Here is a 26,331-nt window from a genome sequence, read left to right on the forward strand (position 1 = left end):
AATTTGTTAAAAAAAAAAAAAAACAAATAAAAAGACTGGGGAAAATGTCTAGGGGAAAAATAAGAAATGCTTTGGAAAAATACATCTATATCTAATAACCATAATTAAATATTTCAAATAATGTTACAGAAAATTGTTATAATTTTAAGCACTTTTTTAAAGTCATTTCCATGTTTTTTGTCTGTTGTTTAGTGCTAATAAAGGTAATATTCTTGTATTTTTTTTTAAACTATTTTTCTTTTTCCTTTTTAATTAGAAATTAAATAAATTTGTTCAGGTTTCAAAGGGTTAAAGTTGACACAAATTAATTGTGACAAAAATAAAATGTGCACACTGACCTGATCTGCATGGATGAACCAGTGGTTCTGTGCGTCAGGAGTATAAAGTTTCACCAACACATCCAGAGGACGCGTTACGACGCATCATGTCTCTGCTATCGGATCAAGTATTTTAAAGTTTCTCAATATTCTGATTTGGAAAACCGGTACAATGAAGCCATGGGATTTTCAGTTTTATTTCCCGTAAATGCAGTCACTTACAAAATAAATTTCCTCCATGATCACAGCTCATGGCAATAAAGCCTTTTGTCAGCCAATCATTTCAAAGGCAAATACAAAAATCTTTTAACTGGAAAAACTACAAAAACATCCCTGTAAACGACAATAAGATGATCAACATGTAAATAAAATATTTTTTTTTATTTTGAAGTGGCATAAAAAATAAGTCAGATTTCTGAAAGATAACAGAAAGACTACAACAGATCTTCAGATCTTCTGGGCTCAAAGTTCAATTTAGTTGTATTTCTTTAAAACAAAACAAAAATCCGAATCAAATGAAGCCTCCTGTACGGCCTCTGAGGTCAAGACCATTTTCTAATAATTCTGAAAATTATTGATCACTAATGTCAGGAATGCAAGTAAATTCTCTGTGAAAGTACAGAGAAATGATGAATACTGCTTCATTACAAGAGCTGCACAAACTGTATCATCTCTAAATGAATTTAACTCAAAACTACTCATTATTTATCGTCACAAAAATCCCACCCGCCACCCGCTGCTCAACCCGCCACCCGCTGACCCCCCCCCCAAAAAACAACACCCCCGTCCATCACTGCTTCTGCTGTATTGCTTCTTTTCGCGCAGCGTCTTGCAGCAGCTGAGTGTCCACTTCATCCGCAGGGAGCTGAACGTACCGGACCACAGATCCACGGATGAAACAGTTTTTCACAGACAGCTGGAGCAAATTAGAACAAGTTTGTGACAGTCGGCATTCAAAGTGTCGGAGACGATGAAAATCAGGTTCAAGAATCTGTCCGATTTATGTTTAATCGGATCACGGAGTTTTTGTGATTCTAGTTTTTTGTCGTTTCAAGCTTTTCATTTCATGCAACTCTCAAACTGTTGATAGAACACAAGTTTGATGGTGTTTTGTTGACATCGGCTTTCCCATTTACTGGGGTTAAATTCAAACAATAAATACACGTAAAATCAACCTTTTTTCAAACCTCATTAAAAACAAAATGTTTATACGTATTGAAGTGGTAACCCTTTCATGCACCACAAACTCAGCATGCACATTTATTTGATGGTGCAACCATAAAGTATTGCAAATGACAATAAAGTATTATTACGCAAAAATATGCACGTACTTCATGCTATGCACAAAATACACAAACAAATATATATTCTTTTTGCACACTGTGATAAATTGCTTTTGTATGGATCAGATATTCCAAACATGTAGGACCTTAAGAGTCTGTCAGTTTCCCATGGACCCTCACGTGAACCCGTGTTTGGACTTTGTGTGCGTATACACACCCTCATTTGGGATTTGAGAAAATGCATTTCATCGCAGCATTATTTTTGTCGCAAACTTATGAAATATCATGACTTTAAAATCAAACCCCACAAAATCTAACAGGCAATGAAATGTCAAAGTGATAAAACAACGCTGAATTTGTCTTTTGGAGATATTTTCGGATGAAAAATGACACTGAATGATCGGTAGCAGATGGTTTAACTCACCATGTGTGGATATTTCTCTGGATCGGTGACGCTGATGTCTGTGAGTTTGATGTTCAGATACTGAAACAGAGAAATGTGACGTTAAAACAGAGGTCGTAACTGTCAGGTCAGAATTTAACCGCTGTATGGCTTCGTTGCAAAATTAGGAAAATGAATCCTGATTTCTCACCTGGTCGACAGAATGCAGCGTTCCACAGATGCTGAAGAGAGAGACTGAAGTTACTGCAGGCATTTATTTGACAACGTTTCCTTACAGCACGACGAGGAATTTGACTCCGTTTATTCGCTCTCAAATGCGCAAAAGCAGAAAGTTCACAACATATTAATATTTGCTGAGATTTACTGTAATTTTTGTGCTCTTCTTTTGTTTTATGTGTACAATCATCAATGCATCCTTGTGAAAGAGAAGTGTACGCAGGCTTATGTTTATGTTACAGTGTGTATCTAAACTTTTTTGTTTACACACACACACACACACACACACACATTTATATCGGGAAAAACTATTCTATCTGTAACTAATTATCAACATGTTTTAAATAATGGTACAGAAAATTAATATCATTTCTAAAACGTTTTTCACGTCATTTCCTTGAATGTTTGTTTGTTTGTTTGTTTTTTGCTGCTGTTGATGATGTTTTCTTTTTTGTCTTTTTCTCTTTGGGTAATTTTCTTGATTGTTTTACTATTTTCTTTTTAACTTAAGTTGTTTTTTGTCTTCTTTATGTTGTTAATGGAGACACCAATTTGTTCAGGTTTTAACTTTTTTTATTGATTTCTTCTTAAGCTGCTCTTTGTGTTTTTTCCAAAGTTTCTGAAAAGAAAATAACTTTTTTTGTTCAGGTTTCAAGTAGTTAAATTCCAAAACAACACCAGCACAATAATATCTCATAATGTTCATTTTTCACTGAATCTGAAACAGAGAGAAGTTCATTTGACTCTAATGTAATTTTTAATATTTTGCATTTTGCACAACTATGACACGTTTCATCTCATTCATTTTTAAAAAACGTTTTCATGTCATTTCATTATTGTTGTTCGGGTAATTTTGCTATTTTTCTTTTTGACTTAAAAAGTTGCTCTTTGAATTCTTCACGTGTTTTTCTAAATTGCCGTTTGTCTTTTCCCTGCGTTTTTATTAGAAATTAAACTTTTTTTGTTCAGGTTTCAAGTGGTTAAATTCCAAAATTATTTAATTATATTGTATTTTTTTACCCTACAATAAACTGCATTTTGCGCAACTAAGATACGATTTAATATTTTAGCAAATGCATGTTTATGTCAGGAAAACATGCTTACAGCTGTGTCACTTTTTCCCCAAATTTAAAGTTTGGGCAAACATCCCTCCTTCGTGCCTCCGCTGCTTCACACAAACGTCTCGTGACTTTGGCGGCTAAATGAAAACGTGCTGCAGTCAGACGGCTTAACCCAAGAAATACAGACTCACCTGAGGTCGTTTTTGAGCTCCACCACCACATCTTTCCCCACCAGAGACTTGAAAAACGAGTAGAAAAGCTAAAAACACAAAACGACATCATGACGCTAATGTTAGCATCGAGCTAACTGCGATTCAAACTGCACACAGCGAGCTAAATAAAGCCGCACAGATACACAGAGAGCTGAGAGCACGTACACGCTTCACCAAATCTTCGGATAAAACATTTAATGTAAACTGAGAACAAATCGATGCGTTTAAATAATCGATTTCTTACCATTCTTGCTGCTGGTTTCTTGTGATTGTGCGTCTGGTATGGATGACGTCACGCACTGCGTTTTATTTCTGCGACGGACGGAGAAGGGTGCAATTACACGTCAACGCCACATGAGGGAGCCAGAAGGGCGCTAAAAACACTGAACGGTGGGACCTAAAAATAATAATAAATTATAAAAATATATATATTTTCATATATTATCACTATGACGTAAAATAAAATATTAATAAAAAATACAAAAAATATTTATATCAATTAATGAGTAAATACAAGAATAGATAAATACAGAAATGAATTAATCTATAAATAAATAAACAAAATCAGAAAGAAAGAAAGAAAGAAAAAAGAAAGACAGAAAGAAAACTAAAAACAAAGGAAATTATGGATATAAATGAACATATAAATACATGAAAAAAATATGTATTGAACAGCTAAATCTTGAAATAACTAAATAAAAGCATAAATAACATTTTAAAAACGACTGAATAAAGACCATTTTGAAATAAATATGGAAATAGATAAATGTTAAAAAAAATAGAAAACTATTGAACAGATAGATGTTAACATAAATATGAAAATAAATAAATGTGCAAAAACTGAAACTATTGAATAAAGACATTTTGAAATAAATATGTAAATAAATAAATAAATGCATAAATCTTTTATTTATTTATTATAATTGGATAAATAAGTAAAAATGAACAAATAAAAAATATTAAATATATAATAATAATATAAAAATTAAAAAAAAAATATGGGAGTACATACATAATTGAATGAATACTTGCAGAAATTACTGTGGGAATAAATGAATGAATAAACAAATAAATGGGTGAATAAATGTTGAAATAAATACCTCAAAGTTGACAATTAAACCATTCATAAATAAATTATTCACCTCATACATTATTAATGTATGGTCACAACCCTGTGTACATATTTATTAATAATATTATTATTTTTACTATTATGCATATACATTTACTGCATTCTTGTTTACATTCAGTTTAGTCACTTGCAATACTGTCAACATTTTATATTACTTATTATCATTACATATTATATTACTGATCATTTTATTTATGTTCATATATTTAGAAAAAGAGTAAGAATAAAGTTTATTGCCAAGTGAGTATTCGCATAAAAGGGATTTGCATTGAGTGTTTGGATAATAACATCAGAAAATATAGCAGTTCATATGTCGAGTAGAAAATCCTCCATGATGTAAATACTTTATCTGGCTAACTTGTGATCATCAGTCTGCATGCAGTTCTTTTTCGGCCCCGGCAGATGGAGGCAGATGATCAGTGTTGCAGCACCGGACTGCTCTCTGCTGCAGAGGCTTTTATCTACACGCTCACACCCAAAGATCGTGACCTCAGAAAGATCTGAAATAACAAAATCAAGCTGATATCTGAATTTATTTAAGCATTTATTGTACATTTTCATGGCAAACATGTTACTGTCTGTGCAAGATAATACTGTGTGGTAAACATTCATTAGCCAGTGAATGTATAGTGTGAAATTCGACATGAAATGTAACTAACATTTATCAGCAATTTCAAACTTATACTTAATTGAAAGCTTAGCAGAAGTCTGAAAAGTTTCACTACTGTTTTTATCACTTTAAAGGAAAAGTTTTGACATTTTGGAAAATACACCTGTTTGTTTTTTTGCTGAGAATCAGATGAGAAGATCAATATCATGTTCAGACTTCCCAGCAAGCAGGAAACCTTCCCACAACATTGGCCAACGTTACCTTCAAGCTGCAATAATGTTTTGAAGAAAACATTTTAATCTAATGTTCAAAGAACGTTTTAAGGATGTTTATCCTTTCAATTAATGTTCATTTAAGGTTAAATGCTGATTGCGTTATAACTGCAACATTGTGAGGATGTCTTGGTGATGTTGAGAGGTGACACATCATACAATGTTATTTTTATCAAACGTTCCCACAATGTTACATGAGAACAAAGGAAGAACGTTTTTTAAAGTAATATTCAGAAAATGTTATTGAGGAATTACAGACTTTTTTTTAATGAAAATGTAATTTAATGTGATGTTAACATTAAAAAAAATCAAAAAGTCAATGTTTATAGAGATTGTTACAATAAATTTAAGAAGAACGTTCTGGGAACATAAAGAAAACTTGCTGCTGAAAACATTACCAAAACATTGCATTGGTTGCATTGTATCATTTGAAGAATGTTTTTAGAACCAAAAATTGCTAAAGTTGAATGAGAGTGGTGTCGCTCTTCACATCTAACTCTCAGCATATGAAAAGGCTACATCCCCAAAATGCAAAACTCTTCCTTTAATACAAATGAAACACAAATGAGTGATACAGATCACAAGGGAGAGACTGTAGTTAAAATTTCCAAAAATGCAGAGCAGGAAGCTGTACAGTTGTGCTGATCATCACTCGTCTCACTTCACAGACCGGCCCATCTTGGGAACTTCAGGATGCACTAAAAAAAACAAAGACTTTGCATTATCATGTGTTTATATTTGTCGTAGGATGTCGTCTCTGATCCGGAAAAGCAAGCAAAAGTTGCAACAACAGTTGCCTCATGACATCCCAGTAATGAGACATGCATGTTATGATACGTGTCCGTCATTTCTTTGCTTCCTATTTATTGTCTATACGCAGCACAGTACTTCGACTGCGTCACGTTTGCTGCGTCTTTTTTGCATGAAACTGAAACTGAACTCTAGAAACTAAAAAAAAGAAAGAAAAATTCAGGAACTGAAGAGCTTCTTTCTCGCTTAAAATGTTTTCAGAAAGACATTTCAATTAAGTATTTTGATATGAGAGAGAAAATTTGGGCGCTGAAATCCAGGCGCAGACAGCCTACAAATAAAAGCAGCAGGCCTATCAAGCTCAATGCCAGGAAGAGACGTATTTATGTAGTTTTTATTTTATATTACTTTATATTATTTTATTGACTTTTGAAAATATAGTATAGATGTAATGCCGGTTTAAAACAGTATAAGAGTGTACTATTATAACTTTCTGCAATATTCTGAAAAGAACAAAAACATAAATAATAGTAGATAAATAAATACATGTTGTGTAGTCTGAACCCGGCATAAGACTATCAGAGTTTTCCTTACTGTCTTTGTGAGTCTGAGGCTGTCCAGGTCTTGCTGGCGGTCTGAGTTTGCAGGGCAGTTCGGAGCTGTCTCTGTAGTCTCTGGGGTTCTGGGGCTCCGGGACGCCCGGCCGCGACTTGGAGGGCAAAGGGGGCCGGCTGTGCACCACGCCGCCTTCAGAGCGCGAGGGCATGACGGGTTTCTTGAGTACTGAGGAAAGGGAGGCGACGGGGCCGGGAGGCTGAGGTTTGGTCTCTGAGCAGGTGAAGGAGCGGTTTCGTGGCGTGGGCAGCGGGGGCCGATCGGGGTCTCCGTCTGCTGGTTTGGAGGATGTAAATTTGGGATCTGGAGGTGTGAGGAGGTCCTTCTGTAGGTGGTCCTGGTCCTTGCCCCGTGATTTTCCCATTGAACCATATAACGGATTGTCAAACATCTCAGACCCCTTCTCAATGTCAGCCCTGTGAAACAGCAGATCAGATTCAGTTTTTACTTTCTACTCGATCATATCATCACACACACACACACACACACACACACACACACACACACACACACACACACTTCTAATTAATCAGTTAATTAAAGCACTAAAACTAAGAGCACTCATTAAAACTGGGAACTCAGGAAACACTACCATAAGTGAGGCAGGCTAACACCTAAAGATAAAAAGATAAATATTTTTTAAAATTAATACTTATACTACTAATAATAAATGAATAAAAAATACTCTAAATAGGAGATAAAAGGTAAATTGAAGGATAACAGCACAAAGTATAATAATAGATAAAAATGTAAAAATAATAAAATGATATACCATCTAGTAAAACAATAAAACAGACTAAAAAGAAATAAATAAATTATCAATAATAATAATAATAGGAAGAAAATAATCTAAATAGGAGACAAAAGGTAAATGGAAGGATATAGCACAAAGGAAAGAAATTGATAAAAGTGTAAAAAAAAAATAATAATAATAAAATGATATACCATCTAGTAAAACAGACTAAAAAGAAATAAATACATTATCAATAATAATAATAATAATACTAATAATAATAATAATAATAATAATAATAAGAAGAAGAAGAAGAAGAAGAAGAAGAAGAAGAAGAAGAAGAAGATGAAGTATAACAATAGATAAAAATGTAAAAAATAATAAAATTATATATCATCTAGTAAAACAGATTAAAATGTATAATTAAATAGTCAATAGATAAATAAATAAATAGGTAAATTTCAATTAAGAGCCAGACTAAAAAGGTAGGTCTTGAGTTTGCTGTTAAAAATATAAACCCCCTCTGCGGCCCTCAGGGCTTCAGGCAGGCTGGTACACAAACCTGGACCACAGTAATAAAAATATGCCTTAATGTGAATTTTGGTTGTAACTTTTGGGACTTACATGGGGTTCAAAGGTTTTCCTGTGGGACTGCGTGTGCTAACGTCATAACTGCTCTTCTTGATGTCTTTGCTTCCTTGTCCGGCGACTGGGAGATTTTTTGGTGGCATGCTGTAACTCCATCCTCTATCCGTCACGTTGCCACTTCTGAAGGACACGCCCATGTAACTGGGGTTAGAAATATCGTGAGCTTGAGTGACGGAAAACCTGCCAAACAGAAAACAGAAAATTTAACACCCAAGGGTCAAATATGAAGTATTTTGAAGTAACTTGAGGAAAAAAGTCTCACTTGTTTGGGTCTCCGCATTTGCCTTTTGAGGTGACAGTGTCGTCTCTTTCAACTTTGATGAAATCTGAAAGCAGAGAAAAAAAGGAATTAATGAAGAATTGAAATAAAAAGCCTTTTAAAGGAAAACTTCACCTGCCAAATGATAATTTGTATATCAAATACTCCCTGTGTTACGCTGAATTTATGAAGAAAACATTGTTATCTCGCATACCTCCACAGTGAACGAAGAATCCAAAAACTGAGAAAATTCTTGTTGAATTGAAGTCATATTGGTCCACATTTATTTTTTTATTTAACAGCAAAATGATATCAAAATATTTGTTTACAAGCCATAACGCAAGTCTCATTTATCCAGTCGTATGCTCAGTACTTCACAAACTGACAACCAGTTTTGATCGGAAACTGAACTTCTTTAGAAACGTGTCTACGCTCTCTTCAAAGCCAGACTCCACTGACAAAAACAGAAATTTTATCTCGCTGAACGCAGGAGCTGCTGTCCCACCAGTGCCTCGATCAGTCGGTTTTTGTTATTGTCTGAATTTGATGAATCCAAATTAACCCTTTAAAACACCAAAAACACACAATGACACAAATAAATTAACTGATCGAGGCAGCGGTAGACCAGCAGCTCCTGTGTTCAGCGAGGTAAAATTACCACGTTTGTCAGTGGAGTCTGTCTTTGTAGAGTCACCTCAGTTTCCCTTTTTAAAAGGGCTGTCTGAGAAGTACTGCGTATACGAATGTGTAAATAAGACTAGGATTATACTGCACGAGCTGTATGAGAATTTATGTTTGATATAGTTTTGCTATTGTTAAACACGGACCTCTATGACTTAAATTGATCAAGAATTTTCTCCATTTTTGTTTAAAAAATTTAGTTTTTTTCATGCTTTTTTTAACTGTTCGGCTGCCCTTTTTACACAGAAGTTGTGTTGTAAAGTCCCTTCTTGACGTCGTCTTTGCCTTTTTACACAGAACCAAAAACATATGTGACATCATGCCACTTAGGTGTATGATTTTAGACAGCATGCCGACATTGTGGAAACAAAAGAGAGTAACGTTTAACACAACAGTGTTGGCCTCTAGCGCGAACATTACATACGTGTCAGCAGCGCTTTCTAAACAAAAACAACAGCATAACTTGGCAATAACAATTATTTACCATCTTTATTATGTGCTTCTGATCTCATCCTCTGCTCAGAGGGTAAGAAGCCCCCGAATTTCATTGTCTGACCAATTTGTGGACACATAACGTCATCTTTTCTTCTTCTTTGAGTTCACGGCTAACTATTTTCAGCTGCTTTTTAAATCTCCTGCAGTTGGTCGTACACAAAAAATGCTGTCAAAAGGTCACACTGGTCCTGCTCATCGTCCCGTCCTGCCGGTTGATTCTCTTTCATAGACACCTTTTTGAAATTGGTCCTACCTCCCTTGCCGGCTCAAAGGCGAAGCAAATTTACCCCCTCTTTTACACAATCGTACCTTTTTATAGGAAAATGACGTGGGAGGTATTCCCGCCTCATGTTTTCTTCATGAATTCAACGTAATGAATGAATAACTGATAAACAAATGATGTTTGGGGAATTAAATATTTCTTTAGTGTCCTGAGCTGATTTCCAGACTCACCGTATAACTTCTCAGTGGTTTTGCCCTCAGAGGTGTTTAGCTGGATGCCGCCTGTCAAAGTTCCCGTCTTCTCTCCGTGGTGAGTCAGCGTGATCTGAAACTCGGTGTAGCAGAACTGTGCAGCTCGCAGAGCAATGCAGCCCTCACCTTTGGAAAACAAGACACCAGTAAGTACTGCTCAGCTCGGTGTATCGACATTACAAACTGTGTCTAAGTTCATTACCGTAAGACTCGTCGCTATCCGTCGACTTCACGCAGATGAGGATGTGCTGGTCCAAAAGGTACTCTGGGTCCGAGATGATCGGCGTGAGCTGGAAAGACAGAAAAGACCACAAATGATGACGACTTGTCAGAGATAACTCATCCTCAACACTGAAAGCTTCTTCCTAAATTTACCTCAACGTGGATGCCAAACCAAACTTTTATTGACCCATCCGAGTGCTCCGTGTTTTCTCCCTCTGAGGTCTTGACTGTTTCTGTAACATTTAGATAAATATTAGTTTTTATAAAATTTTAATGTAGAAAGTGACACTTTCAGTCAAACAGACGAAACGTACTCTCCAAGCAGCTGGAGTGGTACTCGATGAAGAACTTTGTCTTTGATTTCGTCAACAAGGTGGCCACGCAGTTCATGATCTGGATCCCACCCTGAGGCACACTGTTCGGATCTGAAAATAAAAGCAAAAATGACGACATTGGCTTTCAGAGCGGACAACATAAAGTCATCTGCAGTGAGTAGATGGGGTTCATACCTTGCTTGGAGACAAACTGTGAGGCGACTCCGACTTCGAACGAGGCGAATAACGGTGAGTGGTCACTTGTCATGATGTCGTTTGTGCACCCTGCAGGTTGGAAATGAGTACTGCTCATTAAATATTGTTGAAGATGTACTCCAGCAAACCTTCAATAAATATATATACTGACTTTCAGTCCCTAGTTTGCTTTGCCTGAGAAAGGCGAGAACCTTTCAAACACCAAACCCCTGAAGCGCATTAAACAAGTGCTTTCACAGGTTAAGTCTTGCTCATGACAAATAAACTGATCTTCATGTGTGAGCCCCTTTAAAACCAAACAAACATGCTAAAACCCCACTGCACAGGTGCATATTTTCCATCATTTCTAAATAATTTCTTTGGAAGTTTCCAGGGACAAAAGGGTACTAATTACATGGAGAAATAAAATGTTGCTTGAAAGAAAAGCTCTCTGTAAACCTGAATAAATATACCTATTTTAACTGAAAATGTATCTTCCATATTTGTTGAGCTGAAGACTTTCATACTTTTTCTCCTCCAATGGCACGCGTAATACTTCAACATGCATGTCAATAATTTTGTTTATGTCGTGATTGGCTGTCAATGCAAACAGCCTTCCTAGGAAACCATAGAAAACTAAAGGACACTTAAAGAGCACAGACTTTAGCCAAGGCCAAATGTCCTATCTTGTAAAGTTAACGAAAGTGAAAAATAATTTGTGTTCCCGTCCCATGATTCGGATCTGGTCCAAAATTTCATCGGTTCTACACCTGTACATTAAGTTTCATGAAATGTCTAAACAGTAGATTTTCTGTGACCTGTGAAGTAATTATTAAGAAATTATGGACGCTGTCAAATAAAGCAAAACCAAAAATGCTCATTTTGAGTTACTCACCATATGCTTGGCAGACAACATGAACCAGAGGATAGGACTTCCGCAGGACACGATCACACCATGAGGGCAAATTGTATTTTGTCTGTAGAGTTTAAGTCACACATAAATACTGAATACAACAGTTTTCACAAAGCAGGCTTCACAGCAGTTAAACTTTTGTAACCTGGGAAAATTGGCTTGATTTCTGCTTTTTAAAAACACAGAAAGAAAGCAGTGAGCAACAACAGTAGAAACGGCCCAAAAATTAACAAGAAATTAGTATAGTAGTATGTTATGATAATTATAAATATAGTTTTTCCTAAGCTGTTTTTTTTTCTCCAGAAATTTTCTCTACCTTTTTATGAATATTTTTTCAAAGTCTACTAACTTTCTTTTGCAATCTGTGGAATATTTCTTACCAAGTTGCTCATCACCCTTTTTTCCTATATCTTGAAAAAAACATGAATAAATAATTACAACAATTTTCACAGGGTCCAAAGCGTTAAATCCTGGTAAAGGGCATGTGAATGCAGCACAAGAAAAGTGTGTCGCTCCACGTTTAAAAGGCGGAAAGCATTCAAAAGAAGCTGGCCGGTTATGAATCAGAGGCCAAGTTATTTCTTTTGTAGAAACATAATCAATCAGTCTTGTTGATATGGATCAATAAAGAGATTGGAATTCATGATTTTTCGTCAAAAAGTGGAAATTTTAAATTGATTTTTCGGTCTCTGTAGATTAGTTGTATCATATTTTCTATGAGCCACAACAAATCTTCACATGGACTTCTTAACCGAGATGACTTAAAGTAAAACCCATGTTTCGAATATTCAGTGCTGTCGTTGTTTTTTTCTGGATTTTGGGGCCTGACAGGAGCCGAACAGGTGAGAGACTGACTGAGTACAAGCTTACCCCCGTGGCCTTGGCCTTTGTGTAGGCATACTTCTCACGTGTGTCTCTTTCAAAGCGATACGTGGGTGCAAACGTGATTTCCTCTTCATCTATAATCAAAATGAATTACTATAAGGAAGACTTGTTTTTTTATGCATGCTAACAATAAATGAATGCACCGAGTTAATATAGAAAAACACATGCATCAAAAGCGAGGATGATCAATGAATATTCTATTGCAAAGATTTATTTTTATTAACTGATGCTTAAATTACAGCACAACTGCAGCTCCAGAAATGTGTCAGGTTTCCATTCGTGCATTTAAAAAAAAATTTTTTTAAAGTAAAAGTGAAAAGATACTTATCAAAAACAAAATAAAAGGAGCAATAAAATAAAAGGAGGGATAAAATAAAATAAAATAAAATAAAATAAAATAAAATAAAATAAAATAAAATAAAATAAAAATGAAATTTAAAAAAAAAAAAACTATGAAGATACTATTACTCAAATATATATATACAGAAAAAAAAAAGTATGATCAATGAATATTCTCACCAAAATGCAAGAAGACCTTCCCATCGTTCCTCTCCATGTTGAGCTGGTCTTTGCTCAGGAGTTCCTGGTACTGCTGCTGTTTGATCTTTGTCACAATGTGCTCAGCTTCCTGTGAAGGGAAACAGTGCAAAGTGGTGACTTTTCCTGCCTAAAAGTACTCGCAGCTGAGAGCTCAGACACCTGACAATCAGCACGCTCTTCAACGCACCGCTCACTGAAATACCGCTGGATCTCTGAGGCAGATGTCATGGCAAGACACATTTCATAAAATCAGACACAGCTTGTGAATTTGAGAATCTGCATGTTGTTTTTTAGCAAGATTTACAACAAAAGAAGCTCAATTAATTTGGTTGCAAGTCCACGCAGCATCTTATATCATATTGCATTTGCTTTTGTCTTATTTCTACACAGCAAACTGCAACAACTTACTGTAGACGGGAATTCGACTCGGTAGTTCAAATCACCGAGCCAGAAGAGGTGAGTGAACTGATGTGTGATGTCAAACGGATTGAGCTTCTTATCTCCCAGATTCAGAAATCGCAGGATGCTAAAGTAGTTTTGATTGCGTCTGCAAACACAAATTATTGCATGAACATCAATAATGTGACATAATAACGACAGAGGTTCTTTAGCAAAACATTGATAAATAAATTAAAGTTAAATCCAAAAATTATGTGGACATTTCCTGAATTGAGATCAAACTAGAAAATAACACATTGATGGAATTTTTCTTGATTGGTAGTCGAACAAAACGTGAAATTTTTGGACTGTATTGTAGCAAAAACTATACTTACATGCATAAATGTACTTACATAACTTAAAATCTTACTGGTAGTTAATTTTGTATTTTTATATACAGTAAAGATCCTATCTTTATCTTTTTTTATAAGAATAGAATATCTAAAAACATGCAGAGGAGGCGCTGGTGGAGATATGGTGCCCCAAAACTGACAAAGTAGTCACTAAAACAACAAATATCAATGAATAATATTGTTGCTTAAGTAAGTCAGCTGGAGTGTAAAATTAAACAACAGAAAGCATTTTTTTCATATTAATTATGCGGCAAAGAAGTGCCTCTTTCTGTGGCGAAAACTGGCGGCCAATTTATACAGTAAAATATGCAAACTATCCTCAAACTCAGCAGATCTTTTTACTGAAATAATTATTATCATATTTTTGACAGTATGTGTGTTTCTTAATTAATGAGCGCCCACATGAGCATTTATAGGAATTGTCATTGAGATTTGGCAGCTTGACAGGAAAATGTTTAGAGAGATTTTAGTGTTGAACTGAAATTGAAACTGTGAAGAGGTGGGTATGAAAATGGCATTGTGAAAAGTGAAAGGTTCAGGTCAGGGTCAGGGTACTTTATATGCATCCATAGGTAGATTTGGTTTGCAGTATAAAGTGCAAAAGCATCCATTCAGTCAGATGCCACAGACAACATACAGAATAAAAACATGACGAGAAGATAAAAAGATAAAACATAAAAAGAAGATTACACAAATTAAAGTGCTCCAGTGCTAAATCAGAATATTAAATATATAATAAATACCAATAAAACATTAAATTTAAATAAAAACAATCTAAAAACTGTGAATAAATAAATCATAAATACAGGCTCTTATGCAATGTGTAATTTCATGCAATCTTCCTGCAGCTTGTTCACCACTTTGATGGCAGCTGTTTTTATATGAGTTTTACACCTCGGGACTCAAAACCTCTTTCCAGAGGGGAGAAGCTGAAAGTCAATGTACAAAGAGTGAAATTCATCATTTAAAATGGCATTAGCGATCCGCTGTAAGCTTCTGGTGTACAGGAATGCCGAGTTCACTGATCTGCTTATTTAACCATTTCACAGTCTGATTTAGAGACTTTTTGTTCTTTACAGAGAGACGTCCAAACCATAACAACAAGAAAAAAGATAAGAAAAGGGTGTCAATGTGATGTCATTACTGTTGTCATATTTTATTGCATTTAATCTTTTATTTTCTAAAACTTTTTTTTGGTGATCTGCCTGTTTTATTTACTTTTATTCCTCTTACTTGCTTCATTTTTGTTGACCTTTTGTATTTCTATCTTGCTCTGGCCTTTTTGTTTGACTGTTACAGACTTTCCTCTGTTAGGGAATAATAAAGAGTTCATGCCTCTGCTTTGAATGGCAAAGCACTTTGTTAAACAACTGTTTTTAAAGGTGCTACATAAATAAAGTTATTTTTATCATTATAATAACACATATCAATAGGTAATGTTTCCAGCATTTGTATTTACAGTATTTATTTGTACTATTTGAACTTGGCTTTGTTAAAAGTGTTGCTCACCTGAGTTTCTTCTCACTTCCAGAGGTCAGGTGACTGTTGACGAAGCCAAACGACGTACCGTTGAACATGAACGACACTCCCACCGCTCCCTTGTTTCCTAAAAAACAAACGTCAAGTGATGACGGGTGATTGTTCGTTGAACTTTTATCATCATCAGGTCACTAAACGGCTGGTGGAGAGGTGGAACTGCTTACCCAGAGTGTTGGCGATTCCCGTCTTCACGCTGTCTGAAAAAACGTGGGAGATCCTGTTTTCGTGCTCGGGCTTGGCGAGGACCACGATCCGGATGTTCCACAGAGTGTGGATCGCCACCTGGACGTCAGAAGGAGATGCATCAGCTTCATTCAGTTGTAATTTTCGGTCACTTTGTCAGCGTCACTCACTTGTTTGAAGCTGATGTTTGTGATTTTCCTCAGGACGCCTTTCACCGTGTCGGCCCACTCCCGCTCGCCCAGAGGGTCCTCCTGAGTCCCGATGACGTAGAAATCATGCGGGATGTGATCCGCCGTGTCGTCTCGTGTCTTCCCCTGACCCTTACACTGAAACCAGGAGTCGATGTTGTGGGGCGGACTGGCATTTCCTGCAGGTTTATAGAGAAGTATTTTACTGTGTAGCTTCAATATCAGTCATAAATTCCAATTTATTGAGATGTTCGCATTGTTACCCATATTCCAGGTGCCAACAAACACTGTGATCATGTCAGGCTCCGGCTTTTCAGAGTGTTTGTTCTTCATTTGTTGGAGAAGTTGGCAAAAACCTTCCCTTTTCTGGTGGGACATTTAAAAGAACGTCATTTCTGACACATTTAAACGTATATGCACCTCATGAGCTAACACCAGACTGAAAACTTAAAGCCCCTAAAAACACATTTTCTCAGTGGGCTGCTACATGAACACACTATTTTCTGTTTAAACAGCTATTGGTTATTTCTTTTAAGATTTCTGTATTTCTGTTTTTGCATGTATGAAATTTGGTGGGAGAATTAGGAAAAAGGTGATGTCACTAATTCCTTGGTTGGGATTTAGTAATATTTTAAACACAATATTTTGATAGTTGTGGATTTAATGCTAATTAAATCTCCACTAATGTCATGTCTGATTAATAAATAGTTAACGTTGATTCCAGGAAACTGGTTTCGGCTAAATCAGGACCAAGCTAATCAGTCAGCTGTTTGTTACCTTTGTGTCATCAAACACAAACTCTTTACGTAAAATCTTCTCTTTCTCCGTCTCCGCCACGATGACAAGTTTGGCGTGCATTTTCTGGGATTTTACCAACTGCAGGACTGAAAAATAATCACAATACTGTTATCAAAATGAGCCTTAGTGATGGTTTAATGCAGTCGTTAAAAAATATAAAGGGTCAACCGCACCAAATGCAATAACTATAATAACTAAACATCTATAACTCATGTAGATGGCAGAGTCTTCACCACGAATATAAAGATGACAGTAGCAAACGATATTGTTAATATGTTTTTCAGAACAATTTGATAAATGATATAAAACACTGATATCATTCAAATTTACAGGGCATCACGTTAATGACACGAAAAAAAACTCACACCAGTTTGATACAACAAAAAAAAAATCTGGGATACAATCTGGCTCACCCTTCAATGTTTAGCGTTTTGTTATTATTCTGTGCATCATACAGCACAATAAGGTCGAAATATCCACTTTCCTGAGCTGCCAAAACAGCTGGAGCATGCAGCACGCTTCACGCCCCGTTTACAGAACTTTATTGTTCATCAGTGTGGATCAAACATTTGATCATCATCATTTGACGAAGTAGCCATAACGTGCAATTTCAACTTCCGGGCCCGTCACATGATGCCATGTACGGCGGCCCTGAAATACAAAACACAACAACATAAGAAAACACAACCGCAAACCAGAAAACACATTTTTACGGTTGCGTTTTCTTATTTGCGGTTATGTTTTCTTATTTACGGTTGTGTTTTCATATTTACGGTTGTGTTTTCATATTTACGGTTATGTTTTCTGATTTGCGGTTGTGTTTTGTGCTTTGTGTTTTGGATTTGTCGTTGTATTTTGCACTTTAGGGCCACCATACCATTGGGCCCAAAAAAACTTTTTCCCGTAGACGTTGTAAAAGAGACGACATATCAGTCTGATAACATTTTGAAAGTCTAGAACAGCCTCACAATTAAATCATTTTTTACTCATTCATGTTAGTGAAGGGTTAAAGTTAGCCACTCAGCCAGCAAAAGTCTCTCGTGCCCCAGTGCATTGTGGGATCAACAATGCGGCTTCCATAGAATGAATTGAAAACGCTGTATCCAGTTCTCTTCATATATCCATGGTATTAAGGCACAATGGCACTTTGGACTACATGCTAACTATAGCAAGCCAACATGCTCACAATGAGTTCATTCAGATGTTTAGCTGGTCAAATTTTGATTTAGCATGTTAGCAGCTAATGCTAATTGGAGTAAAAGACAGATCGAAAAGTTAAGGGGTCATTAAAGTTTTTATAACTCATCCCGAGGGAGTCATGAAGGTTTGTACCTAAATGTTCGTCAATCCATCCAATAGTTGCCAAGAAATTTCACTAAAAAACAAAACTGTGAACTTCATGTATTCAGAGAATCAAGGCTAAAAAAACATAAAGAAATGAGATTACAGAGCGATGTGATTTCTTACTTTTGTTGTGAACAAAGAATTTGTCATCAGGCCCATCTTTCGACTTCTTTAAGTAGAGCTTCCCACTTTCAACATCCACTTTCAGGAACATCTTTGTGGAAATACCCAGAGATTCTTGCTTGACCTGCAAGTGAAAGAGGAAACGAGTCAAATACACCACAAACCCTCCAGACATTTTACATCCTTTTGCTTTGTAAAACAGTAACTACTTTAGAGAAGCACCTCAAATGTAACGAGCGGTATGAGAGATTTCCTGTGACCTCCGTCGTGTCCAACAGACTCAAGCAGAGAACTTTTCGCCTGGAAATAAAGAGAAAGAATAAAGACGTCGTTCATCATCTGTAACTTACATCAGTTCTTTGGTTAACCCCTTGAAACCTGGATTTACACCAGTTTTCTTTTGTTGCATTCAGACGCCTTTCACAAGCATTTAAGAAAGATGAGCAAATTAGTTCGATTTCTTTCCAACACACGGGAAAAAGGCAATCAGCAACTTGACAAAAATGTTGTGCCAATTGTAAAAAAAACAGTAAACAGTGACCAAAAAATCACCTGAAAATTAGCCTAGAGAGAGAGAAACATTATAAAATTTTCAAATAACTAGGGAAAAGTATCAATAAATTTATATTTTGAATATATATCTTAAATGAGACCACAGAATTTTCGTTTTTAAGATTATTATTTTTTATTTTTTTGTAGCATTTTTAGTCAGGTCATTTCTTTAAATTTGCTGTTTTCAGGTAGGGTTGGGTGACATGGGAAAAAAAGTCAAGAAGAAGTACAAACTTATTTATTACCAAACCTTCTCCATAAGTCATTGAATTTTAATTAATCAGTTTCCTTATTAATTTAAACCTATATTCAAATTTACTAAAAATATGCACACACCCACAAATATCCACAATTTTACAATAATATTTGCAGAAAAAAAGAGCAAGATAAACTAGGAAAAAATAAATATTAAGTAACCAGATGAATAAACAGGGACCCCTGTAAACACCTGGGTTTTATTCATTATTTTAAACATGCCTTCTTTCCCTGTTTTTGGAAGAAATCAAGCCAATTAGCTCAGGTTTCAAAGGGTTAATGAACAAGCCCTTTACCTTATCTTCTATAGAGTAGAGCAGTTTTGTCAGTCGCTCAAGCCGATAGGACACACATTGACCTGAATCGCCAGAAATCTGAAAATAAAGGAAACAATACACAATAATAAGGGATTTGTATTTGTGCGAGTTTATAATGCTGCTAAGGATAAACGGCAGTACTCACATGTTTTGGAAACTGTCCAATCCCCGGAGAGAGCTGCTGGTCCAACGCTCTGTGAAAGACCTCCAGAACCGGCAGGATGCGGGAAATTTCACTGTCTCACACAAAAAAGGTCAGATGGTGTTTAAATCAGCCCGATGCATTATAGTCCAAAGAATAAATTCTGGTAATTGTACCTGTTCAGATTCTTGCAGATTGACACTGTTAGCTTCTTGAGGCCGGGGAGGTGAGGGTAACCGTACTGGACTTGCTCAGCGTCGGAGCAGATTGAGGTCCTGAAGTATTCCTGGATCGCCATTTGATGCTCCTCTGATATTCTGGAAATATAAAACACAGAGAAAACTGTTGTCTCATTATTGAAAGCAAAGTCACTGCGTAGGAATAATCGCACTGTACACACTTTTCTGCCTGTGTATTACGTGACGGCCTGTAACTGTCTGAGAGACGGTTTTATTGATGTTTATTTTATACGTTAAGAACTAATAAGAACTAATGATAAATTAAAAGGTCATTAAACCATGTTGGTTTGAAGTATAACCTCACATTCACTCCCTAATTGTCAACCTAGCGAGCAATTTTTGGTTCCAAAAACGTTCTGAGAATGGTACAGCGCAATGTTTTAGTAATGTTTTCTTTTAGTTCCCAGAACGTTCTTCTTATATTTAGGGAAACAACCTCTATGAACATAAAAAAAATGTTTAAAAAGTTGTTTTTTTTAACACATTACATTTTCATTAAAAATGTGTAATCTCAGGCCTTAATAACATGTTTTGAATGTTGCTTTGCAAACGTTCTTCCTATGTTCTCATGTAACATTTTGGGAACATTTCATAAAAAAGAACATTTTATGAGCTGTCACACCTCAACATCACCAAAACATCCTCAGAGTGTTGCAGTTATAACGTCACGTCTTAGTCAGTGTTTAACTTTAAAGGAACATTATTTGGAGTCATAAACATCCCTAAAACGTTCTTTGAACATTAGATTAAAATGTTTTTCTTTAAAACATTATTGAAGCGTGAAGGAAACGTTAACCGGTGTTGTGAGAACGTTCTCTGCTCGCTGGGATGTTTTGCTGAGCCAGTGACTATCAGAAACTTTGCAAGAGAAATGATCTGTGGTGCTAATTTTAAGAGTTAAAAGTGAGCGTACGAGGACAGGTCCATGTGCTGCAGCCTCGTCAGGTAGGTCTCTGACAGGGACTTGCAGGGCTGCTCAGAGGACGGTCTCACAGGGTCGCTGTCCTTCACGTCGTTGGCTAGGAAGTTCCTGGGTGGAAGCTGCGGTGGAAGATTATTGGATTCTGCAGGACAAAGACAAAAAGGACGTTTAGGAATTTTAAAAATCTTTGACAGGGACATTTTGACATCACTGTGCAGCTGAGGTGAAGTTGTTTGACCTGGCTCCTCGTCTGCCTCCTCCTCCCTCTGGACGGGGTACTGCAGGTGTGTGACCAGACCCATGTTGGGGCTGTAATACGCCTCCACCAGCTCCGGCAGCATAGAGAAGAACCTGATGGGAACTCCTTCAGATGCCTGAAGAGCAGACGACCGCAGACATATAATAACAATAATAATATTAATAAAAACCCAATAATAATAATAATAATAATAATGATAACAACAACAATAATAATAATAATAATAATAATAATAATAATAATAATAATAATAATAAACTTTATTTATAGAGCACTTAGCTCAAAGTGCCTCACAATAAAAATGCAACACACACATACACAAAGAAGACAACAACATAAGACAATTAAAGGGCAGGTGGTGACATAAAAGATAGTAAAGTCAAAGTAAAAAGCACAGAGACAAGTAAGAATAGCAAAAAATACTAGAATTGATAAAAAATAATTAAAAGCCAGACTAAATAAATAGGTTGTCAGCTGTTGTTTAAAAATGTTCACAACTTCTCTTGTAGTTCTTGGAAGGGTATTGCATCATTTTTGAGCACAGTTAACAGAAGCTGCGCTGCCTATTTTCCTGTATGTATAACTGTGTGTATTTTAAAAGCAGCAGAAGCTCTGAGAGCTCTTTGAGGATTATAGACCGACAGAGAGTCTGCAATGTCGACCTTTCCCAAACCACTAAGAGCTTTAAAAACAAGTGGAGTGTGGCTAAAACCGGGGTAATGTGCGACCTCTTCCTTGTTGTGGTTAAATTTCTGGCGGCACAATTCTGAATAAATTGAAGTTTCTCAACTGACTGTTTCGAAAGGCCAGTAAAAAAAGCATTGCAATGATCTAATCGACTCGAAATAAAAGCATGGATACATTTTTCAGCATCTTGATAGGATAGGAACGACCGTACTTTTGCAATGTTTCTTAGGTGAAAAAAGTGGTTTTGTCTTTCTGTGTGAGGTAAAACTTAATTCTGGGTCCAGAATAATGGTACTCAGACCTCAGCCAAACTGAAATGTCATGTGGTGTTGTTTTCGGAAAGACTTTTGTTTTTTGTTACCAGACCAGGTGACATAATCTCTCAGCCTTACTTCCCATGTGAGGTCAGATATGTCTACTTGCACCGTCTGTGGCTTCCTCCATCAGAGTACAGCTGCAGTCAAGTCATCAGCTACGTTAGTTCAGCAGCTTTGCACAGCTGTTTAAAGAGTTGCAAAAGATTTAACTGGTTTTTGACACATTAGTCCCTTTATGCAGTTTTTCTCTCATCTCAAACACAATTGTTGGACCCATGTTATAGCAAAGCAGCTCTGATTTCAAGCCTTTTTTTAAGTTCTGTTCTGAAAATTAGAGTTACTGCCATTACAGCTGAAGTGATCCAGCTCTGGCCTCAACATGAGAACTGTCACCATCACTGCTATCACTGTAACTTTGCATCATAGTGAGCTGGAATAAAAAGGTGCCATTAATTTAACACTTAAAAACCTGGACTGATCACTTGTGCTGCATTTGGACACATTTCACAAGCTATTGAATACTTTTAACCTTAAGCAAATTGGTTTGATTTTATGAAAAATGTCAAACAACTTGCAATAATTTTCCAGGTTTTTGTGTTGGTGGGTGTTTTTTGTGTTGTTGTTTTGTTTTACTTTTCTATTTATCCATTTATTTATTTATTGCTGCATATTTCTGGCTTTACATGCAGCCCATTTGAGCAGGAAACAGGTCAAATTTGCCTAATATGTACAATAAGTCAATCATGAGTACCTGCAATAAACAGAAAGTGACAATGCTGTTTAATTATTACTCTAGTTAGACAAAATATAACATGCTGGTACTTCATTCTAATGAGTATCACCCTAATTCAAGTTCCAGTACTCTGCATATTTTACCAAAAAAAACACGTTTGTGCAGTTATTGCATAAAAATGTATTCAACCTTGTCCACCTTTGTCATGGTAATTGTGCATGTTCCCACATAGTTTCATGTTCTTAATCTTTAACTCTATGCTGATGATACTGTATTATATCTGCATATATAATAACTCACAAGCAGCAGCTGCTTTCACTTCCTCCAGGTGGATGTACGGTAATTATCTAATTACCAAAGGTAACGAGAATGATATCAAGCCCATAAAGTACCTCCTGATCTGCAAAATAAAGTCCCCTTTGCTTTTTATTGTTCCCAAAAATGTCACTGCAATTTCCTTATTTGCTGTCTCATTTAAAAGTCTTCCTTGTGCCTCAGAGTTACTCATTACCTTTTCCCCCCATGTTTTCAAAATAAATAAAACCAAGTTCAGATTTTTAAATACTTGTGATAGGCATCTAAACGTAGCACAAAAAAGTGACTCCAAATGCAAAAACACACATTCTAAAATAAATGCCAATAAATAGCAGAGCCTGGGTCTGATGAAGTCATTTGAGACATGAGAGCTCTTTTCATCAGAAAGTGGGCTGGATTTTTCATGGCAGATTTGTTATTGCACCTCATACAGGAAGTTTAACACATTGAGAGACTTTGTTTTTGTCAGCCAAGTGTGGCTGTTTATTGATTTGTCATCCAGAGTAATACTAAAAACACAAGAGCTCAATGTTAAATTTGATTTTAAAGTTGTCTCAGCTCAGTTTTGACGGAAATGTGATTGATTCAAGAGCAAGACTAAGAGCCTAACGACATGCTCGTGGCTCTGTGAGGCTGCACCTCTGACAGTCTGTGTTTTTTAGCTAAATGCTAATGTCAGCATGTTTGCAATGTTAATAAGCTGATGATGAGCAGTTTTTTGTTTTACCTTTTTTATTTGCAAATCAAATTAAGGGCAAAAATTAACATGTGCTTACACTAAACACAAAGTACAGCTGAGGGCAACGGGAATGTAAACAGCTTTTGGTCGAAATCAAAAGTGTGGAACAAAGCGAAATTTTTATGTGATGATGGTGTTAGATGATTGCAATTCATCCTCTGGGGGCCATGAATGTCTGTCAATAATTTCACGTAATTCCTCCCAAAAGTTGTTGAGTAGTTTTAGTCTAAATCAGAGTATTGGACAGACTGAGTGTGTAATTGGTAGACTTAAGCATGGTTGAAAATGTTGCATACCAGCAGTTAGTTTTGTTTATGGAGAGATATAGCACTTAAATACGGTGACCGAAAAATGATAAATGTGATAAAATGGCCCAAACATTTCCATCTGTAGAAATGTGCTGCAGTTTCAGAAACAAAATCCAAGATGAATACACAATGTCATCGTGCTGCAAAAGCAAAAAAAAAGTGCAGCAGAAAGCCAAACACATTTGAGAGGTGGTGAATTTGTGCTGGATGACGCCTCTGATTTGCATAAAGTGGTCTGACCTCAACTTCATGCAAATATGGAGCGGACGCCCTGTCTCCTGAAACGCAGCACTGCACTACCAGAATGCATTGCAGGGCTGCTTACAAAGACAATAAATTGGGAAATGTGGACATGTATCATTAGCTAGTTAATAGCAACCCCTCTAAAAGTCTAGAGAACTTTTGTTGATTATATTGTATCTGCAGCGCTTTTCTGTTGCATTTGTTTTCAGTTGTTTGCAGGTTTTTGACTATGCAGAATTTCTCTATATGCAGCATGTTCACTGTATGCATTGTTTTTTTTTATTGTATTTGCTGTTTTAATTGGCATTGCCTCTGAAGCTGCAGCATGTTTCTTTTGTTTTGGTCGTTTTGTTTTATCGGCCTCCAAACTTTATCTTCATATATGCTTTAACACTTTAAAATATGGAGCAACATCCCTTTTGTTGTGCTGCTATCAGACGCCTTGCACAAGTAATTAAACCTTTGAACTTTGGTGCAATTTCTTGCAAAAATGTGGTAAAAAAAAAGACAACCTGAAAAGAAACGTTCCATAAATTGCAAGAAAATAGTATATTTAAAACAATATTTTTAAAAAAAAAAAAAAAAAAAAAAAGCTACAGGGAAAAAAAGAAAAAAGTCAGGAAAAAAATATATTTATAATTATCCAACTTGAGTATTTAAATTTATGTTACAGAATTCTCTGAACATTTTAAGCTCCTTTTCAGAGTTTTTTTTTTGTTTGCCTTGTTTTACCTCTTTGTTTTTAATGAATTTTCAGGTAATCTTCTTGTACTTGTGACTAATTTCTTGCTAATTTGGGAATTTAGAAAATAATTTTTAAAAATCCAGGCAATAATTGTCAACAGACAATGTTGTTGTTGTTTTTTATTCTTTTTTTCACCAATTTTCTGGTGATTTTCTTGTACCTTTTCTTGCTAGTTTTTTGCTCATTTATTCCGTCACAGTTCATTTCCTTTTTCCAATGCTTTGGAAAGAAATCAAGAAAATTTTCTCAGGTTTAAAATACACCAAGAATTCCACAACCACAGAAATCAATCTGACTTTGGACCTAAAATAATTATTTGTGTCAAACTGTCAACCCACCTGGACAGAGAGCCTCTTATCCTCACTCGGCAGGATTCTGTACGTGTACACACAGTTCTGGTATCTGTAAATAAAATAATGAAGTGTCTGTTACTGGAGAAAGACACGTACAGTGCGCAGGGTAAAAAAGCATGCTGGCTGGTGTATTCTGCGTGTTCGATATGCACCCTTTTTTAAGCTTTTTAAATGACGGTTCCCTTAAAAAATGATACGAGCTGCAGAGGGCAAAGGGTGTTGCTTTGTGGCAGCTCAGGATGCAAATAAAAGGGAACTAGTCTTGCACTACAGTGTGTGTGTGAAAAAAAGTCATATAATACATTCACTTACAGCAGAGGACTTTTTAACTTTTAATAATGTTATATTATTTTATCAAACATGCCCAAATGATGATTAGTGATTTTTTGTTGAGCAAAATGCGAAAAACAATTAATACAACAGCCATGTCATGTTTTTTTTCCATTTCGTAGGATCATACACAGCTTAAATTGCGTGATATGAAAGTTTTTTGAACAAGGAACAAGAATCACTCAATGAAATTGCATCAAAATAAACTGTCAGTGCAATAGTTGGAAAACAAGTGATGTTAACTTACAAAACACAGAGGGCATACGCTCCCTGTATGGACTCACTGGCCCGGATAAGGAAGCTTCCATCTCTTGCAGCTTTGGAAAGTAGATCCTCAGCTTTGGACCGAGTTATATTACCATGGCACCAAGGTTGGTAACTTGGCATCCTGTTTCTCACCCCAGGAGTCAACTCAAGAGTTTTGCATCTGCACTCAAACTAAATCCAGCAAACTAAAAGTAGACTCAGTTTTTCTTTCTGGCTATTTTCATTTTTTATGGTGCGCACCTTAAAAGTCTTTTCTTTCACTTGTTCATCCTCTGCCTCCGAAAGTTGTAAAAGGAAGCTGCTACGAGCTCGGGTATGAACTTCCTCATTTGAGAAGTTAAGGAGGAGGGCCTCCGCTCTGCCTGTTACAATGTCAGATCCACAGAGCTGTAAATGGAAATGCGGACTTTCA

The 26,331-nt window shown here is 36.1% G+C and overlaps 2 protein-coding genes across 3 annotated transcripts; both read right to left on the bottom strand.

Annotated features, from left to right (window-relative positions):
• Window positions 1–495: 495 nt before the first annotated feature.
• On the bottom strand, window positions 496–3,867 carry lsm2 (LSM2 homolog, U6 small nuclear RNA and mRNA degradation associated). The gene is made up of 5 exons (XM_042483838.2): window positions 3,737–3,867; window positions 3,472–3,539; window positions 2,194–2,224; window positions 2,025–2,084; window positions 496–1,233 (listed from the first exon to the last, which is right to left on the bottom strand). Exons 1-5 carry the CDS (start codon window positions 3,737–3,739, stop codon window positions 1,108–1,110), a joined length of 288 nt encoding a protein of 95 aa, XP_042339772.1. The 5' UTR covers window positions 3,740–3,867; the 3' UTR covers window positions 496–1,107.
• A 1,271-nt stretch (window positions 3,868–5,138) lies between these two features.
• On the bottom strand, window positions 5,139–26,195 carry inpp5d (inositol polyphosphate-5-phosphatase D). 2 transcript variants are annotated; one of them, XM_042483692.2, is made up of 27 exons: window positions 25,900–26,194; window positions 25,308–25,371; window positions 20,862–20,997; window positions 20,615–20,765; window positions 19,639–19,779; window positions 19,466–19,556; window positions 19,300–19,377; window positions 18,419–18,496; window positions 18,197–18,320; window positions 16,709–16,815; window positions 16,195–16,297; window positions 15,914–16,110; window positions 15,725–15,842; window positions 15,531–15,627; window positions 13,639–13,777; window positions 13,210–13,318; window positions 12,676–12,764; window positions 11,788–11,869; window positions 10,893–10,982; window positions 10,698–10,808; window positions 10,537–10,616; window positions 10,364–10,451; window positions 10,141–10,287; window positions 8,515–8,578; window positions 8,229–8,432; window positions 6,851–7,287; window positions 5,139–6,204 (listed from the first exon to the last, which is right to left on the bottom strand). In XM_042483692.2, the coding sequence occupies exons 1-27, from the start codon at window positions 26,037–26,039 to the stop codon at window positions 6,164–6,166; spliced, it is 3,306 nt and encodes a 1,101-aa protein (XP_042339626.2). In that variant the 5' UTR covers window positions 26,040–26,194; the 3' UTR covers window positions 5,139–6,163. The 2 variants fall into 2 exon arrangements, with proteins under 2 accessions (XP_042339626.2, XP_087934212.1); XM_088078086.1 differs by having other exon boundaries at window positions 20,615–20,997; window positions 25,900–26,195.
• Between the last annotated feature and the right edge of the window lie 136 nt (window positions 26,196–26,331).

Source organism: Plectropomus leopardus, chromosome 5, assembly GCF_026936395.1.
Source record: "Plectropomus leopardus strain MGB_pleo_1.0 chromosome 5, ASM2693639v1, whole genome shotgun sequence".
In the NCBI taxonomy this organism is placed as follows: Eukaryota; Metazoa; Chordata; class Actinopteri; order Perciformes; family Serranidae; genus Plectropomus; species Plectropomus leopardus.

Bases quoted from the DNA above. Each gene is read 5' to 3' on its own strand.
- lsm2 (XM_042483838.2), bottom strand. The intron at 2,225-3,471 runs GTGAGTCTGTAT...CTCTCTCTTCAG, and splicing joins GAGCTCAAAAACGACCTCAG to CATCTGTGGAACGCTGCATT. The intron at 1,234-2,024 runs GTGAGTTAAACC...AATTTGCTCCAG, and splicing joins CAGAGAAATATCCACACATG to CTGTCTGTGAAAAACTGTTT.
- inpp5d (XM_088078086.1), bottom strand. From the start codon at position 26,039: ATGCCAAGTTACCAACCTTGGTGCCATGGTAATATAACTCGGTCCAAA. The intron at 19,557-19,638 runs GTACAATTACCA...TGTGTGAGACAG, and splicing joins ATCTGCAAGAATCTGAACAG to TGAAATTTCCCGCATCCTGC. The intron at 6,205-6,850 runs GTAAGGAAAACT...TGTTTTTTTTAG, and splicing joins GCCTCAGACTCACAAAGACA to TGCATCCTGAAGTTCCCAAG.